The sequence below is a fragment of the Marmota marmota genome, unplaced genomic scaffold, assembly GCF_001458135.2.
Source record: "Marmota marmota marmota unplaced genomic scaffold, marMar, whole genome shotgun sequence".
Taxonomy (NCBI): domain Eukaryota; kingdom Metazoa; phylum Chordata; class Mammalia; order Rodentia; family Sciuridae; genus Marmota; species Marmota marmota.
In genome coordinates this window covers 25498817-25517466 of record NW_025999977.1, presented here as the reverse complement: position 1 = coordinate 25517466, position 18650 = coordinate 25498817, and the positions used below count along the sequence as shown (strand labels likewise).

The following is an 18650-nucleotide window of genomic DNA, read 5'->3' as shown; positions in this document are numbered from 1 at the left end:
GTCTTCCTGTATTTTCAGACTAGAGAAAAAAAAATCCTCAGGAATATGGTGGCATTTGAGGACAAAGTGTGTTGCAAATCAAAGGGTTCAGTTTAACTGCTCCCTCCTAGCATTCGATTATGACAAAAAGCCAAGTTCTTTTTGAGGCAAAGAAGGCTGAAAGTAAAAAGAGAATTTTTCCAAGTTACTCTTCAAGTAGTAGTTATCTGAAAAATCAAGCTTTGCTATTTTTCCCATTCATGTTTTGTCACTTTCAGAATAGAATGTGAAGAATAGGAAGAGAAAATTCCGCTGAAAACACTGATATTGTAAGAAGCACACAGACTGTTCTGGCTTTAAAAAATGTTAGAAAAGAGACAAGAGAATTGCAAACTGAAGTAACAAGATACCACTGTTACTGAATTAATTTTCTCTCCCAGTTATATTCTAGCATGTTGCAGTAATACTGTAGTTGTTTCATTTTATAAAATCTGCCTTTTCTGACAGAATTTCACATTTTGAAAGGGAGGGAGGAGCACGGTTAAAATTACTGTAAGCAGAGCAAAAAAACATTTTTAGTAGAAATGTGACTTTCTAAGCCTTAGGTAAGGCTAGGAATAATTTTAAGAAAAAAAATTTCACAAAGAATATCTATTTTTAGTATGTTTCTTGAACTTAGTTTAAAATATCTAAGTTTTAAAAAGCACCATAATAGCTGAAAATTTGGGATTTGAATAAAATTGACTAGGACGGGCTAGGAAGAAAAATTAGGATCTGGTTCCATAATATTTGTTTTATGGAAACCACCAAATGAAAGAGACAAATTTGGGGATTTGTGAGTTTTTCTTTATGTTCATTATAAAATTCTAATTGGAGTACCTCAATGACCTTGTACTCTGTTGGAAATAATAGGTTCAGTCCTTTGTAAAGAAGGAAAGAAAAGTGCATTAAACACTTACTTACTACGCTCCAAGTACAGAGCTAGGTGCTTTGATGTATTTTGTTTCATGTAATCCTTATAATAATTCTGGAAAGCAGGAATAAAGATAATTAAACAGTTGGAAGATAGTATTTGTAAGGAAATTAAAAAGAAGGACTAACAGGGTGATCCAGTCGGAGTTTTCAGGAATAAACTTAAAACTTCTGTATCCACTGGTAGTAAGTGTACATCATAGCAAGAATAATTTCCTGCTATATTTAAGACCCTTATAAAGTTGGCCAGGGAAATATGAAATAATTAATAATAATAATAATAATAATAATAATGTCTGGATTAACTGTCTAATAGAAATAATACTGACCTAAAATTATTTGGAATGCAGGCTATTGAGTAAATGGAGATTCCTTTCCAAAGCAAGGTTTTTAGTGATATATTTATTTATGAAAAATACATGTATGTATGTATGTATACACACACATGAGATGTATATGATGTATATGTCACTGACTACTGAGTTAGGGAAAGAAGACAAGTAACTGAACTAAAATTTTGGCCTCAAGAGCTGCCAAGACCTTTTCTTTCTTTGCATTCTACATAGTAACCCTCCATGTTAATAGAGCAAAAATAGCAATATCTTTTTTATTTTTAATTTTTTTTTGTAGTTGTAGATGACAGCATGCCTCTATTTTATTTGTGTATTGTTATGCGTGCTATGGATCAGACCCAGTGCCTCACACTTGCTAGGCAAGTGCTCTGCCACTGAGCTACAGCCCAGCCCCCAAATAGCAATATCTAAACATGGAATTCTAGAGCTGAATGCAATATTAGCATAAATTTTAAAAAATCATAACAACATTAATAATGACTGGCAATTGATGCTTACTATGTGACTGCACTATTGTGAGTGGTTTCCATGTATCAGTATTTAATCCACACAGTAGTCCTGTCAGGTTAATATCGTCATCCTCATTTTACAGATATGTAAAGTGAAGCACAGAGAGGTTAAATAACTTGGTTGAGGTCACATCGCCAGTAGGTAATTGTGCCTGTATTAAAACCCATGTGGTCTGGTTCTGCAGCCTGTACTTACAAAAACAAACAAAATCCCCACCAAAATCCTGTTTATTTTGAAATAATTATAGATTTGCAGCAGTTTGTACAGTGTCTTCTATATAGCCTTCACCCAGCTCTCTCCATTGATAACATTATATACATTTTTTTAAAAAAAGTTATGTGGTGCTAGGGATTGAACTAGGGCCTTATGCATGTGAGGCAAGCACTCTACCAACTGAGCTGTGTGTCCCCAACCCGATAATATTGTATACATGGATACACAGCCTGAACTTCTAGTTTTTACACTATCCTTCCTCTTATGAGAGAATTCATACATTTTACAGATGAAGAAATTGAGGCCCAGATAAGTTAATTTCTTCATTGATTATTCTTAGCATTCCATTTCTTTCTCCATAATCTTGTTATAGTAAAGGAAATTGCTGAAATTACTAAATTACTTACCTAGGGGAAAATTTCTGCCAAAAAATAGTTCATTGATTCTGGGTATGAATTTTGTTCACATTGATTTCTTACATATTTATCACTTTTGCTTGTTTTCTGTTATCTGCCCATTATGAATCTTCACTCTTATTCCTTTTGTATCTGCATCAGTTATTTTCAATCTGTTTCTATCACATTTCTTTAGGTAACACTCTTCAGTATTATGTTATAGACATACTAAAAGTTTTTTTTTTTAATTTTTAAAAATTACTTGCAACAGTCAAAAGAAGAGAAGTGATTTAGAAAGTAAGAGGGTAAATAACTAGATGTTTGATTTCAAAGTATGGTTGTACTTTGTTATTCTATGTTATTAAAAGGTGTATAAGCTGTAGCTTTAGTTAAAACTTTGATCATTATTTTTTGTTAGCTTTATATGATAATATTTAAAATGAAGGAATAAAAGAATTTCCCATGATGACTTTTAATAAGAAACATAAGACTAGACAGTATACAAGTTAGATTCTGAAATCCCCAAGATCTGTTACCATTTCTATATGGATGACCAACTCTTTGTTCAAAAGTTTGAGAGTTAGGAAATTAAAATCCAGGGTACGACTACTCTTTTTTATTCTTTGATAAAGTCTTGTTTTTCTGGAGCTTTATTTCTTTTTTTTTTTATAATTTTAATATTTATTTATTTTTTTAGTTTTCATCGGATACAACATCTTTGTTTGTTTATGTGGTGCTGAGGATCGAACCCGGGCCGCACGCATGCCAGGCAAGCACGCTACCACTTGAGCCACATCCCCAGCCCTGGAGCTTTATTTCTTAGAACTTTATTAAAGAGACTGTTCCTGTTAGGTAGATGTATATATAGAAAACTATAATGGAGCTGGGGCTGTAGCTCAGTGGTAGGGTACCTGCCTCGCACATGTGAGGCACTGGGTTTGATCCTTAGCACCACATAAAAATAAATAAATAAAGACATTGTGACAATCTGCAATTAAAAAAATATTTTAAAAAAAGAAAGCAAACTAGACCAAGAGATGTTTGTGTTTAATAAAAATCTTTTATTAAAATTTACTTGCCTCTGGGGGCTGGGGTTGTGGCTCAGCGGTAGAGCGCTCGCCTAGCATGTGCAAGGCCCTGGGTTCAATCCTTAGCACCACATAAAAATAAATAAATAAAATAAAGGTATTGACAACTACAACTAAAAAAAAATAGTAAATATAAAAAATTACCTGCCTCTGTCTTATAAGCTGAAATTTTATTATTGTATCGACTTTGCTATATAGGTACTAGAAATTGTCCTCGCACCCTTTATTTCAACTTAATTTCACTAAGCATTATGTTTGCTTCCATTATATTTGGAACTATAGAAGTTCCTGAATTATTCATTTATAAATATATGCATATTTTAGGTATAGTAAAAGGTGAGAGGTCTGAATTGTCCTTTCTTTGAAAAAGATTATTGTTGCTATGATAATTGCTTATTATTATTGTTGCTATGATAATAGGACTTTTAAAATGTGTCTCAGTGTATATGGAAAACTCAACTCATATTGAGTCTTATTTTCATGCATGTAGATATTGGCTAATTATAACTTAGTGTTCTAGTTTGTTTTAAACTCCAGGTTTGTATAGTTTGTTTATATATAAGTGTACCCCAAATTTCAGTGAATCAAAATACTTCCTTGAACATTTTTTGAATTTTCCTGTATTATATGTATATAAATCTGCTAATTTCCTGTAAGGAAATAGACAAGACTGAACAATAAGAGGTCTTCAGCCTTTTTTTCCTCAGCCATTTATTGAAATGTTTCAAAGCAAGTTGCATTTAGAAGAAAAAAAAAATTAAACCTTTTCTTTCTGAAAAACTCTCCTCTTTTTTCCTCTGTGGCCTTTTGGGGTCCATTCTACTCTCTGTCTTATTTTTTCTTTCTTTATTTCTTTTTTTACATCAATTTTCTTGTTAATCAAGATAAAATTCACATGCCATAAAATTCACCATTAAAAAATATTTTAAAGCATATAGTTCAGTGTTGTTTAGTATATTAACAGAGTTGTGCAGCCATTACCGTTGTCTAATGCCAGAATTTTTTCATCACCTACCAAAAAAAGCCTATACATGTTACCAGTGACTTCTCATCTTTGTCCTTTCCTTAGTACATGGCAACTACTAATCTGCTTTCTATTTCTATGGATTTGTATGTTTCTGGACATTTCATATAAATAAAATAATATAAAATGTGGCTTTTTACATCTGCTTTCTTTGTAATTTTTAAGATTCATTCATGTAGTGCCATGTATCAATATGCATCATTTCCTTTTTTTAATGGTAGAAATAACGCCACATTTTGTGTACCCATTCATTTGTTGATGGGCATTTGGGTTGTTTCTAATTTTTGACTATTGTGGATAATGCTACTATGAACATTCATCTATAAGTGTATGCTTTTCATTCTCTTGGTATATATACTTAGGATATATGTGGTATATGCTGGGTATAGTTGTTACTCTGTGTTTCAACCAAATTGTTTTCCACAGTGACTATAGCTTTTTGTGTTTCTTCTAAGAATGTATGAGGGATTCATTTTTTCTCCATGCTTTCCAGCACTTTTTATTTTCTTTTATTAAAAAAAAATAGCCATTTAAGTGGTTGTGAGATGATATCTCACTGTGGTTTTGATTGGCATTCCTTGAATAACTAATGATGTTAAACATTTTCATGTGCTCATTGTGTGTGTTCTTTGTATTCAAGTCTTTTATCCTATTTAAAATTAGGTTGTTTACCTTTTTGTTCTGCAGTTGTGAGAATTTTTTTAAGCTTAAAAAATTGATACATAATTATTGTACATATTTGTGAGGTACAGTGCAATATTTCAAAACATGTATACAATGTGTAATGGTCAGATAAGGTGTATCTATCATAGGCATTTATTATCTTTGTGTCAGGAAACATTCAAAATCTTTTCTACTAGCCATTTTGAGAGAATTGTAAAAATATATATATTCTGGATATCAGGCATGTGATGTGTAAATATTTACATGTTGTCTTTTGGGGTGTGGGTTGTCTTTTCACTTTCTTCGTAGTGTCCTTTGATACAAAAACATTTTTAAATTTTGACCAAGTCCGACTTATCTATTTTTTTCTTTTGTTTTTTTGTGATTTTGGTGTCTTATTTAGCTCTAGCTTACTCTGAATCTGTTGTTTGAACCTCTTGGTATATTTAGGTTTAAAAAAATTTTTTTAGTAGTCTTTTTTTTTTTTTTAACCTCTTTAAATAATTACCTGCTCTAATGACTTGTCCTTTAGTCCTTGCTCTATAGATTATTCTTGGGAAGGAAGTCAAAGGCCCTCAGTCCTAGGATAACTTTAGGTTGTGAAAAAACTTATGTTGTCTCTTGGGGAGAATTATATGGCTCTTAGTAATAAAGGCTTGGGGAAATAATGTTTTAAGCTTTGGAATTTGAGAGAAAGATGGAGTGAACTTTTTATGCTCTGTATATCTGGGCTAAAATTTTGTCATTATCATATAACATTAATTACCAGTATATGCTAAGACAGAAGTTTGTAAGGATTAAGTTTGAAAAAGTCCCTTCCCTGTCAGCATTACTATTTAGCCATTAAGTCTAGACAGGACCTAGGTAAATAATTGAAAGATTAAGGGTAGACAGAATCTAATAGCGTTGACACTTGAATAAAGTATTTGATGACTCATTGGACAAAGAACAGTCCTTGAGTTTGGGACAAACAAAAGGAAACTTGAAGTAATCAAATTGAATCTTTACTAAACTGCATTCATGGAAGTTTTCCTATAATTAGCACTAATTCTTATACTATTGAAGGCAATGATTGTTGACATTCTTTCATAAGATGTTATCTTTTAGGGTTTCAAAACCCTAATAATGTTGTAGGTACTTGTTTTTCATTTTTTATAAGGATTTTAGAGTTGCAGGATTAGGTTAACCGGTCCTCCACCCCTTATCTTATTAAAAAAAAAAAAAAACACACAGGGAGTACTTCTTTCTTTCTTTTTTTTGTTCAAGAAATAATGCATTTAATAATTTAAAGTTTTGCTTCAATGATAACACTAAAAGTTTTTAACTTTTAAAAATAGGCATTTCAGTTCTATATCCCTGCTTTTGATTTTTAGAAATATTTAACATTATGCAAAATGTGTACCTTTTTTCTACTTTGTTTCAAATTTAATTTCAAATATTTAGTTTTAATCCTGATTTCTGTGTATATGTATGTCTCAGAGAAGAGAAGGAGGGGAAGGAGTGAAGGAGAAAGAGGGAATGTTCTTGTTAAAACTAGCCTGAAAATAATTTTACTTTTAGAAATTTATCCTAAGGAAATAAGAAATGAGCTTAATGAAATTTCCATAAGCACTTTCAGTGAAGCAATATGTGTGATAGCGTGGTGTTAAAAAGTGTTGGCCCAAGAAATTGTAGTTCAGAAAGTCATTCAATGAACACTGGGCAGCCATTAAAATGATGTTACAGGACATTACTTGATGTGGGGAACTGTTTATAATATGACAAATGAAAAACATAAATTACAAAACAGTGTGCTTTCAGGCTTTATGAATGGTATATGAGCATAGAATAAGATTTGAAGGTTATGTACTGAAATATTAACTGTGGTTGTCTCTAGAGGCATGTTAGGATTATGAGCAGTTTTCCCTTGAAGGAACCCTATATTGCTTTTATATTTAGAAAAAAAATTTTGAGTTATATGCTATACTGCTGATCATTTTATAGCTTCATCTTGCTTTTTCAATGTTACATACTTTGTTGCTTTTCCTCTTATTTCAGTGTTTAATATAATTTTCTATATTTAAAAATTTTTTTTAGAAGTTGATGAACCTTTATTTTATTCATTTATTTATATGTAGTGCTGAGGATCGAACCCAGTGCCTCACACATGCTAGAGCTCTACCACTGAGCCACAACCCCAGCCCTAGTTTTCCATATTAGGTAAATAACCTCATCTCTTCCTAGAATCTTATATGCACAGAGAAGGTAGAGAATCATTGTGTTATGATGAGAAAGGTTTGATTCATGGTTGGTGACTTTATTTCCTTAGATTATAATAGTTTTGAGCCCAGTGTTTTTTTGGCCAGTTGTGATTGCCAATAACATCTTGGAGTTTCATTTATTCATTCTGTCAAGAACTAGGTCTTTGTGATAGAAATAAAAGCTCATATTTTCTGAAAGGGGTAATGCAGTTTACCAGCATTCTTTTGTCGTTTGTTGTGGTTTGTTAGGTCTGCCAAAACAAAAGGCCACAGATTTGGTAGCTTGAAAGCAGAAATTTTTAAAAAGTTCTGGGGCCTAGAAGTGTGAGATCAAGGTATTGGCCGACCTTTCTTCAGAGGGCTCTTGGCTTACAGATTGCCCCCATCTTGCCCCATCTTCATGTGGTTGCCTCTCTATGCATACGTGTCCCCTTTTGTCTCCCTTTGGTTCCCAAACTCTTCTTCCTCCTCCCCTCCTCTTCCCCCTTCTTTTTTCCTTCTTCTCCTCCTCTCTTCTTCCTCCTCTTCCTTCTTTCTTTTTGTTTTTCTTTTGGTGGTACTGGGTATTGAACCCAGAAGGACTCATTGTGTATATGGACACAATATCTTTATTTATTTATGTATTTCCATGTGGCGCTGAGGATCGAACCCAGTGCCTCACGTGTGCGAGGCTAGCACTCCACCACTGAGCCACAACCCCAGTCCCCATCCCCAACCCTTTTTATTTTTCATTTTGAGATAGAGTCTCACAAAGTTGTCCAGGCCGGCCTCGTATTTGCAATTCTCTTGCCTCAGCCTTCTGAGTAGCTGGAATTATAAGTATATGCCACAGTGCATGGCCTGAAACCCTTCTTTTAAAGGCACCAGCTATTTAAAGAGCACCTTATTAATGACCCCATTTTGACTTAATTACCTCTTCAAGATTCTGTCTCTAAGTAGAGTCACATTCTGAGGTACCTGGAGGTTAGAACTTCAACATACAAATTTGGGAGGGGGGCAATCTAGTTCAAATGCTGTACATAATTTATACTACATTCTAATGACAAAGTAGTGTTGTTGAATTATTACTAATGAATTATTATTAATTATGAATTATTATGAATTATTACAAACTATTAAAACATCCTAAAGTCAAACTGCAGCTGTAAGTTTTATGAAGGAGTATGTTGAAAATTGTATATGGCCGGGTGTGGTGGTGCTCACCTGTAATCCTAGTGGCTGTGGAGGCTGAGGCAGGATGATTATGAGTTCAAAACCAGCCTCAGCAATTTAGCTAGGTGCTAAGCAACTCAGTGAGACCCTGTCTCTAAATAAAATACAAAATAGGGCTGGGGATGTGACTCAGTAGTCGAGTGCCCCTGAGTTCAATCCCCAGTACCCTCCAGTCCCCCCAAAATATTATAGATGGATTAGTATCAATTTTTTTTATATCACCAGTGTAAAAGTAACTCAAACTCTGTGAATTATTGACAGATAGGTCCATTTCTATTTGAAGAGTACCATCTTTCATAAGTATTACTAAAATCAATAATCAAATCAAATACTTAATGGGTTATCAAGTGAAGACAAATTAGAACTAATTAAGATAAGATTAGTGGGAAAATGCTACAAAAAATTTACCCACTGGCATTTAGAGTTGCTGGTTGATGAAATGTGCAGGCGTGAAGTTTTGGTTAATTCTTTGTGAATGAAGTTCTGACTTTGTTGCACTATTTTAAAGGAAATTTTATGTATTGTGAGTGTGGTTCTGGAGGGTGATTATTTTCCTTTGACCATAAGATTCTCAAAGTGTAATGCGTGTGCATGTGCATGTGTATTTGGTCTTTAAGATCAAGACCTTACCTGTATGTAACTAAAATAGGTTTGTTAAAAATTATTATTAATAATACTTTAAAATGTTCGTTAATCATCAAGAAATGTCATAGCATTAAATATTCTGAAGACTATTTTGTTTTGTTTTTTTCTTTCTCCCTCTAGTGGACAGAAAATATTTAAAAAAATACAACATGGAAGGGTTTATTAGTATTGGGTGCATCGTACATACATAGTCTCAGCTTTTTTAAACATTGGAAACACTAGTGTTTCAGAATCATTAAAAAAGTTTTTTATTCCTTTGTAGACATAATAATGGATCCTTGAATGTTGAAGATGTTCTTACCAGCTTTGACAATACAGGAAATGTCTGTAAGTTATATGCTACCTCTGTAGAAACATGTTTCGTTTTTTAAAAAGCAAGTTGATGGTGTTCTCACTACTGTTATACTCACTAATGTGTGTGTACATAGAAACTTATCGTTTAGCTGCAAAATAAGTCTCATATAACATGCATGCTAAATAGGATATGGCAGTTTTTATATCTTGTAGGGGTGTGTGCAAGTAAGAATACAGGTCAGAAGGAACTCTGATCCTATTTCTTTTGTTCCTTGTTTCCATTGTGACCTTCTCAGTTTATACAATGGAGGGTCTACTTCTTTTCTTTTTGCTATGTTTTGGATGCTTTCTGTTCCATTGCGTGCTTCTTTGCTTTTTCATTATAGATTAAACCCAGAACATGTTTTCTGTGATGCTAATATAGTTTGATACTGGAGTGTTGTTTTATGCAGTATTCAGTGTTATAGAATATATTGACTCATCAAAGCCTCTGATTAAGTGGTAACAGATTTCTTCACTGAGAAAAATCGCTTAAATAATTCTAAAATAATTTCACATGATGAAAGAAATTAGCCAAGAATATTTTTATGTCACTGACTTAAACAACATATCATGATGAGAGCTTCTTCATGTTTGTTGCATAGATATTTATCTTAAGAGAATGAATTAATAGTGAAATATGATAATTTTAAGTTTAAAAATAGTAAAATTTTTTCAAAGGAAGTTTCAAAACCATAACTACTTACTGCCTAAACTTAAATAACATACTTTGTTAAGAGTACTACTTTATAAAATGCATAGACATTAATAGAATAATTTCCAGGCAATAATTTTGTTCTGATGTTCACATTATGGCAAGCTCTAGATGGTATAGGGAACTTTGTCACAAAGGAATCTATAAATGTTCTAAAATTATCCTAAAATATTTAAATTAAGTCAAATTTGTTTTTCATGAACAGTGACAGGCATATGTTAGCTTCTACATACTAACTCTTTAAAAACATTTTTTTTGGTAGTTGTAGATGGATAGCATTACTTTATTTTGTTTGTATATTTTTATGTGGTGCTAAGAATCAAACCCAGTGCCTCACACATGCTAGGCAAGCACTCTGCCACTGAGCTATAGTCCCAGGCCCATGTACATATTGACTCTTTCTGAGTTATTTCCCACTTAGACATATCTCATGTTTTTTATTGGAGGTCAGACAAGAACTGGGCAAGGGATGCTAATGGCAGTTGAGGAGACTTTCTTCTTCAGTTTTAGGGTAATTTTAAGTAAGTCAGCCCTAAGTATACATAATTCCAGAACATGATTCTGAATTGTGAAATGAAGAATTTTTAATTCAATAATATGAAAAAATGAATGTTGTTGCCTGGAATTTGGTCTGAAATAGGGCCACTAGCTGGCAGCATTATATAAAATAAAAATAATTTCTGAAAGGTCTAAATTATTATTTTATGCATGAATAACCAGCTTATCCTTCTCAAACATTTTTTTCCCCTGTCGTCTTCTCTCCACACTCCCCAAATTGCTTTCCCATTAACAAATGAAGAAGTTGAATGTTAAAGACATTATTTTCCACTACTGTCTATTGTTTGGTAGGAAGGTTTGATATTTTGGAATGAGACATACCTACATTTGAATCCTGGCTCTGAAATTCATCTGGATCAATTTAAATAATCCCTGTGTCCCTTAATTGTTTTCATTTCTTAAGACTGGATATAATGTATATAAAATATATAACACACTGCATTCCTTAGAGTTGACACTCAGTAAATGAAAAATATTATTACTGATGATGGGTACATCTCAAACTTCTTTTAGTTTTTTCTAATAAAAAGATAATATTCATAAATATAATTTTATATATTTATATTTTTAATATTTATATATTGATTAAAGTAAGTTTAAATTTTAAAAAGATGCTGAGTTATTCTGACATTTTAAAGTAAAATTTTGTTGATTGAACTAACAAATGAGAACTAGTTAAAATTACCAAAATTATAGTTAATTACAATGTTTTGTATAAACAGGGTCTTTAAAACCTTGACTATGATTTGGGGTTGTACAGTGGTAGAGTGCTTACCTGATATGTGTGAGGCACTGGGTTTGATCCTCAGCACCACATAAAAAATAAATAAAGATATTGTATCCATCTACAACTAAAAAAAATATTTAAAATAAAACAAAACCTGACTACATTACCAAGTGATATAAGTAGTAACAAAAGCAAGATCTGTTAAAACATGCTTGGTATAACTTTTAAATTTACTGTCTTTATTGTAAAAGAAAAATTAGTACTGATGCTTTACTTAATTGGTAAAGCATAAATTGGTTAAGTCGTGCTTCAATACAGTAAATATAGATTATAATTTTTATATGATCTTAGGCATAGCCAGGTGCGGTGGTGCCTGTGCACGCTTGTAATCCCAGGGGCTCCTGAGTCTCAGCAAAAGCAAGGCGCTAAGCAACTCATTGAGATCCCATTTCTAAATAAAATACGAAATAGGTCTTGGGATGTGGTTCAGAGGTCGAGTGCCCCTGAGGTCAATCCCCAGTACCAAAAAAAAAAAAAAAAAGAAAGAAAGAAAAAAAAATCTTGGGCATAAAGTAATCATGGATTGAAAAAGCGATTTTTCCCTTGATGTCTCAAAAGTTTGATTTTATTATGCTAACAGTGGTATTGAGTTTGTGACTAGAAACCCCAGCAGAGGGCGCCACAATCATAATTCTCTCAGCACAGTGTAATTTATAGAATAAATATTTTGAATAATTGCTCTATGCTTTCATCATATATACATATGAAGATGTTTACACATTTACATTTGATTTTTCGTAATATATTTAATATACTCACTAATTAATATAAAAATTGTATAAAGAATATCAATTCTTAAATTACTATCAAAATAGTATACTGAAGGATATTTGAAATAAGGAAAAAAATGTTTAATAGTATGAAAATTGATAAAATTACCTATTTATTTCAGAAATATGTTTCCAGGTTGATATTACTTCTTGATGATAATAGAACAGATAATTAAGATATTTTAGGGTCACAGAAACCTGATGTGTGTATATGATGAAGATATTATTTTCAAGGTTTAGTAGAACTATTATTCTAAATTTAAAAATCATGTTATGATTATACTCATTGTAAAATTCAAAGATAAAATGATCAGTTTTATTTCCAGAATTTCCCATGCCTTAACCAAAATGATTTTGAAAAATCTTTGTAGTTTTTGGAAAATAAATAAAATTTCTTATTTTATTATTTCTTGATATATTTAAAAATAAAATATTCTTTATATTTACTTTTATTGTTTAGAAGTATTTTTAAGCATCTGATCTCAAAATGACTTATATTTTTGAGATATCCCTGCACTGCTTGAGTATTTTTGAATCTTGTAGGAAGAAATTAGAGTGAATTTCATACAGATTCAATAATTTCTGCATAACAATTTATTGCTGTATAGTATATGACCTCATCCTTATTTTTAGATATTTTATTTTGCTGTTTTGAAAAACAACCTATTTCAAAATTCAGCTTCCCTTTTGCTTATCTTTAGGGATAGGTATGCATATTTTGTTCTTTAGTTTTCACTACTTGAGAACCTACTTCTTTCTAAGATATCAAAGCTGCACTGCAGAGAGGATGTGCCTGCTATTCATTCATCATGCCTAGGAAAAGATGCCATCGAGCTACCTAGGGAAAAGTATAGGATGACATCCTTCACCTGAGGTACTGACTGCTTCTATGTTTCAATTGACATGTCACTCAGATACCTCAGGAAACAAGAGAGTGCTCTGTGAGCTTTGCAGCAGCTCTCTTGCTTCTGTTTTCTCTGTAGGCAGAATTTCCTTTCCAGCCCGTCTCTCTGACCTCTAATTGGAGAAGCTCCATTATGCTTGTCTCTCCTAAAGCCATTTTCTCTTCTCCAAAGTTGTCTCTTTTCTCAGATGAACTGAATTTTTAAAAGTTTGATTCTCCTCAGGGCTATTTGATCCAAATTTGATTATTATAATATCTAATACAATTGTTTGGTATTTATAAAATCTCATCTGTGCTCAAGGGAATAAAAGCTTCATTTGTACAATTTTTAAAGCTTCTCATCCATTGTTTGATTGCAGGTACAGATGAGTTACTACTCCTCAATTTATTGTATATTATATACATATATAGTGAATATTAGACATATATATTGACTTCTTAGCCTTTAAAGGCTTACAAACTTGTATGGATAAACTATGTATCAAATATATTATGTTTATTATATAAATACAAAACATACACAATATATGTAATATATACAACATTATATAAAATATACAATATACATTATGTATGATATACATCACATATAATATATATTACATATTTCATACATATAATAAGTTTATAAGCTTTAAAGGCTAGGAAGTCAACAGTTGTGTATCATTGCAACAACTTGGTATTAATCAGGATAACTTGGCTAATGTTGCTGCTTAAATTTGGGGAATGAATTGGCAAAATCTCTTTTGCCATTCTTTCAAAATGTTTTTCTCCTGACTAGGCTACATGATAGGATCCTGCAGTTAGTTGGTATCTTGTGTCTCCTGGACTAATTTGTAGGCCCTTTCCCTTTATACTTTTACATGTGACAATGATGATTTTTTTCCCCTAGTGAACTCTGTGGCTCACCTGGACTTTTAATGCACATAACTGTAATCTTTGCTTGATAGCAGAGCCTGTTTCGTGATGTATCTAAAACTGAATTCTTTTGGACTAATAATCATATATTACTGAAGGAAAGATTCTTATTAAAATAAGAAGCATTTTCTCTTTTTAAATCTACATTTAAGAAACCAAAGACAGCAATCTATTAGGAAATATAATCCAGGTTTTTAGTTTTTCTGTTTCATTGTTATTGTGTTGTATAGTTACAGTCTATAATATTAGTGGGATTATCAAACCTTCAAGAATGCCACTTGGATTTAGAAAGGTTTTCCTCTTTCAAAAAAAAATATATATACATATACACATACACAGATGTACTTATCTCTAGTTTACATATATGCTTTATAATCTCTATATATGTAAAAGTTGAGATACAAATGACAAATTGGTAATTATTTTTTATGAAATATATGTAGACAAAGATATATTCTCATTGTTGTATAAAGAGCTTTTATGAATCAATAACAAAAAGATAGAGACTGCAAATCTATAAGAAAAAGACAAACATAGCCAAAAATTAGGAACAAGTATTTCACAAAATAAATACTAATGTTTTATAAATACATCAATGATTAATTTTCTAGTAATTAATTAAAACAGGTATAATTTTGTATATCAGACTGGTAAAGGTGACAAAAGCAATAATCAATGATCACTGTAAGGAGATGGACATGCTCATGTACTTGGTGGAAGGGTAAATTGATTTTACTTTTTCAGATGTAGTCTTGAAGTATCTTCCAGCATTTTAAATATCTATAGTTTTTACTAATAATTCCCTTTCTAAAGAGATAATGAAACCATTATACAAAGCTATGTACATAGGGATTCATTGCAGCATAATGAATAGCTGGAAAAAATGTAAATATTTAATTTTAGGTGACTAGCTAATTATGGATACTTCATTCAATGGAATGCTATCTAGGTTTTGAAGATCTATAAAACATAGTAGGTTAAAAATTAAGTACAAAAACTATGGTCTTATTTCTGAAAAATATGTGCACTATTAAGTATATGAGTAGTTATGGTTATGTATAAACTGTGTCTTGATGGTCAGTGTTTTATTTGGGTTTCTGGTGATTTGTACTTTTTTCTTTATACTTTACTATTTGAATTTTTATAACATGTATGCTTTTATAACTATAGAAAAAACCAATGTTACTTTCATTGTGCAAAAATAGTCATTAACATCCAAACTGAGTGTTAATATTTTTGATTAAAGCTGTAATATTGCTTAGGATAGCGGTATAATGGAGCAATTCATTTAGCAGTCAAAGATAGAAAACATTTTGATTTGAAATAGTACTTTTGTCCAAGGAGTTCACAGTGTGGTGTGGATTTGGAAGTCTCCCTTTATACTTTATAAATCTTCCTATATACTTATAAGAAATAAGAACTTGAATAATTTTAGCTCTATATTAGATCGAGGTGGAATACAAAGAGTACAAAAGTTGTCAGTGGCAGATTGTTGAGCTTTGGGCATAATTTGTAAGTTCTGTTAGAAAATAAATTTATAAGGCCCCATCAGTGTGTTACATGGTTAAGATGCATGGTAGTCAGCAGACTTGAAGTTAGAGGAGACCTCAAAGCCAGTAGGGAATTAAGTGGTAGTATGAGCTCTGGCACTTGGTTTGGCTTTTGGTCCCTGTTTAGAATCACAACATAGCTGTAGTCTTGGATTTCTCATTATATGAGAAAATATTAGGTTAGGTTAGGTTGGTAGACAGAAGTTTCCATAGCCATGTTTCATGATTTCCATAGTTTCCAGGCAAGATTGTTTTTTTTCTTTTTGTTCAGTGTGGGTAAACACTCCCCTGCCCATCACAGTCTTTTCATTTGTTATTACTATTCAAGTGGGAAAGAATAGTTAGCAGATGTTTCTTTTTAATGCATTTTTTTACATTTTTATTTGAAATAAAAAGTGATGGAGTTGGAATGGTTCTTTTGATAATAGAAGATGATTCTGTTGTGGAAAAAAAAAAGACTGAAATAAACTTTAACAATCTTTCTAGATTTATATGATCTGACCGGTGCAATAGTACTGAAAAGTAGTTTATATTTTTGTCATAAACCTACTAAGTTGTTCCTCCCTTTATATGTCCTATTTTATGTTTCTCCATTTTAGCAGAAGATATGCCAAGCAAATTTTTTTTTTCCCTAAGCAAATATGATCAGTATTCCTTTCTCTATCTTTTAAATGGCTGCCATTACTTCTTCATTCCTTACAGTATTGGTCGGGGACTTTGTAAATATCCTATTGAATAACCTTAACTTTGCAAGGAGTGAAGAAACTGATATCCAGAACAAGATAACTCGCTTAAAGGTTTAGTAAATAGTCACACAAGAATTCAGGAATATTGTACTGTATTTTTTTGAAGGTTATGTCTTTCCAAAATGAAGAGAAATGAATTTTAAAAGTTCATGATGAGAACTGAAAACTTTTAAGTGGTAACTTGGAAGGCTAGAAAATAACTTTAGCAAATGGAAAATAATTTTGTGCAGTGAGTTGTGTCTCAGAGGAGACTGATTAAAGGTCACTGGAAAATGGGCTCTCTAGGGTTTCTGAAAGGTAGTTGACAATCTAATGGAGTGGGGATTTGGGGAGTGAGGATAGTGGGAAAAGAATGCATTTTCTTTTCTTTTAGTAGTCTTAAACCAAATGTGAGTTTTGTTTTATTTCAGTTTTTTTTTTGAAAAATACTGCTTTTTGTAACAATACAATAGTAATAATGATTTGTATTTTTACATAACCTTTTCTCAAGTTTATGGCCACAGAGATATTTTAAAATTGTTATATAAACACAAGTCACACAAAGAGCTCACCTAAAAGGATATTCTTGTTTTAGCAAGATCTTTGTTTTGATCATTGACAGACCTTCCACAGAGAATTGCTGTGGCTATTTGGACATTTGTATGGCTTATGTCTATTCTTATGAATGCTTGATGTGAAATAATTATTTGATGATTGATTTGGGCTCATCTTTTTTAATATTCTTTCCTGTCTTCTGTAACTTTCCACTCTCAACCCTGCATCTGAATATTTGCATTGTGTCCTGGGGAGGTGGAAAGGAATGAAGAAAAGTTTCAAACAGTCCTCCTGTGTGTCTAAGTCTGAAAATGTAGATGAATTATGTATATTGTGGATGCTTCGAGTGCTCACATTCTGCTTGTTCTAGTAGCTAGGTCAGGTGGAGCCTTTGCTGTGGGTGGTAAAATTCATGGCTTGTCTTACTTTTTGCCCTTTTAGGTTGTTGAAGGCCAGACTTCTGTGTCATTGCCATTTCCCAAGAGTTCCTGACAATTGACATCATTTAATTTCTGAATGAAAGGAGTGTAGAACTCAGGCTTACAACTAAAATATGTTTGTGTGGGTGTGTATATGTATATACTTACACACATACCTGTGTACATAAAGTATCATTTTTAATTATGTGATAAGCAAAGAAAAAACCAGTTGAATTGTATTAATCTTAGATTTAAAAAAATATGTGGCTCAAGCAGTAGCGCGCTCGCCTGGCATGCGTGCGGCCCGGGTTCGATCCTCAGCACCACATACAAACAAAGATGTTGTGTCCGCCAAGAACTAAAAAAATAAATAAATATTAAAAAACAAAACAAAACAAAACAAAAGGTACTGTGTCAATCTACAACTAAAAATATTAAAAAAATATATAACTATTTAATCACTTAATCAGAATTTAATGGGGATTGGTGAATTGTCGATATGTATAATTGGGAAATGCTGTATTTGTGAAAAAACATAAGTTCTTTGCTTCTGCTTATCCTCCGGCTTCCTTTAAAAGATAAATTATAATAACAAGAAGTATGTGTGTGGGGAAGAGGATTGATTCATATTGCCTATTTTGATCCTTTCTTAAATTCTACAGATTTGTAGTTGGTATTGTGTAATTTAGTGATTATGTACCATTTGTATTAGGTATTTGTTCATCATTTTCTCCCAAAATAAAACATAACACCCCTGATTGCAGGCACTGTGTCTTATACTTCTACAGTATTTATAAAACCTGTGGTTCAGTCTCAGATAGTGTTAAAAGTCCATTTAAACCAGGTGTGGTGGTATAGGTCTGTAATCCCAGCAGGTATACTTTTGTAATCCCAGAAGCTCAGGAGGCTGAGGCAGGAGGATTGCAAATTCAAAGCCAGTCTCAGCAATTTAGTGAGACCCTGTCTCTAAATAAAATCTGGCTCAGTGTTAAGCACCCCTGGGTTCAATCCTGGGTTATCCCTCCCCTCAAAAAAAAAATCATTCAATTGAAAGTATTTTCAAATAACTTGAGTATTTTTACTTTTCTTGAGTAAGTGATGTGAAAGCAACACACAATTTTT

The 18650-nt window shown here is 32.1% G+C and overlaps 1 protein-coding gene across 1 annotated transcript in view; it reads left to right on the top strand.

The window, feature by feature from the left end:
• Nucleotides 1-18650, top strand: part of Camkmt (calmodulin-lysine N-methyltransferase) — a 377032-nt gene that overhangs the window by 14596 nt on the left and 343786 nt on the right. The window contains exon 3 of the mRNA XM_015479709.2: nt 9557-9621. Coding sequence (XP_015335195.2) covers nt 9557-9621 — 65 coding nt within the window. The remainder of the gene's footprint in view (nt 1-9556; nt 9622-18650) is intronic.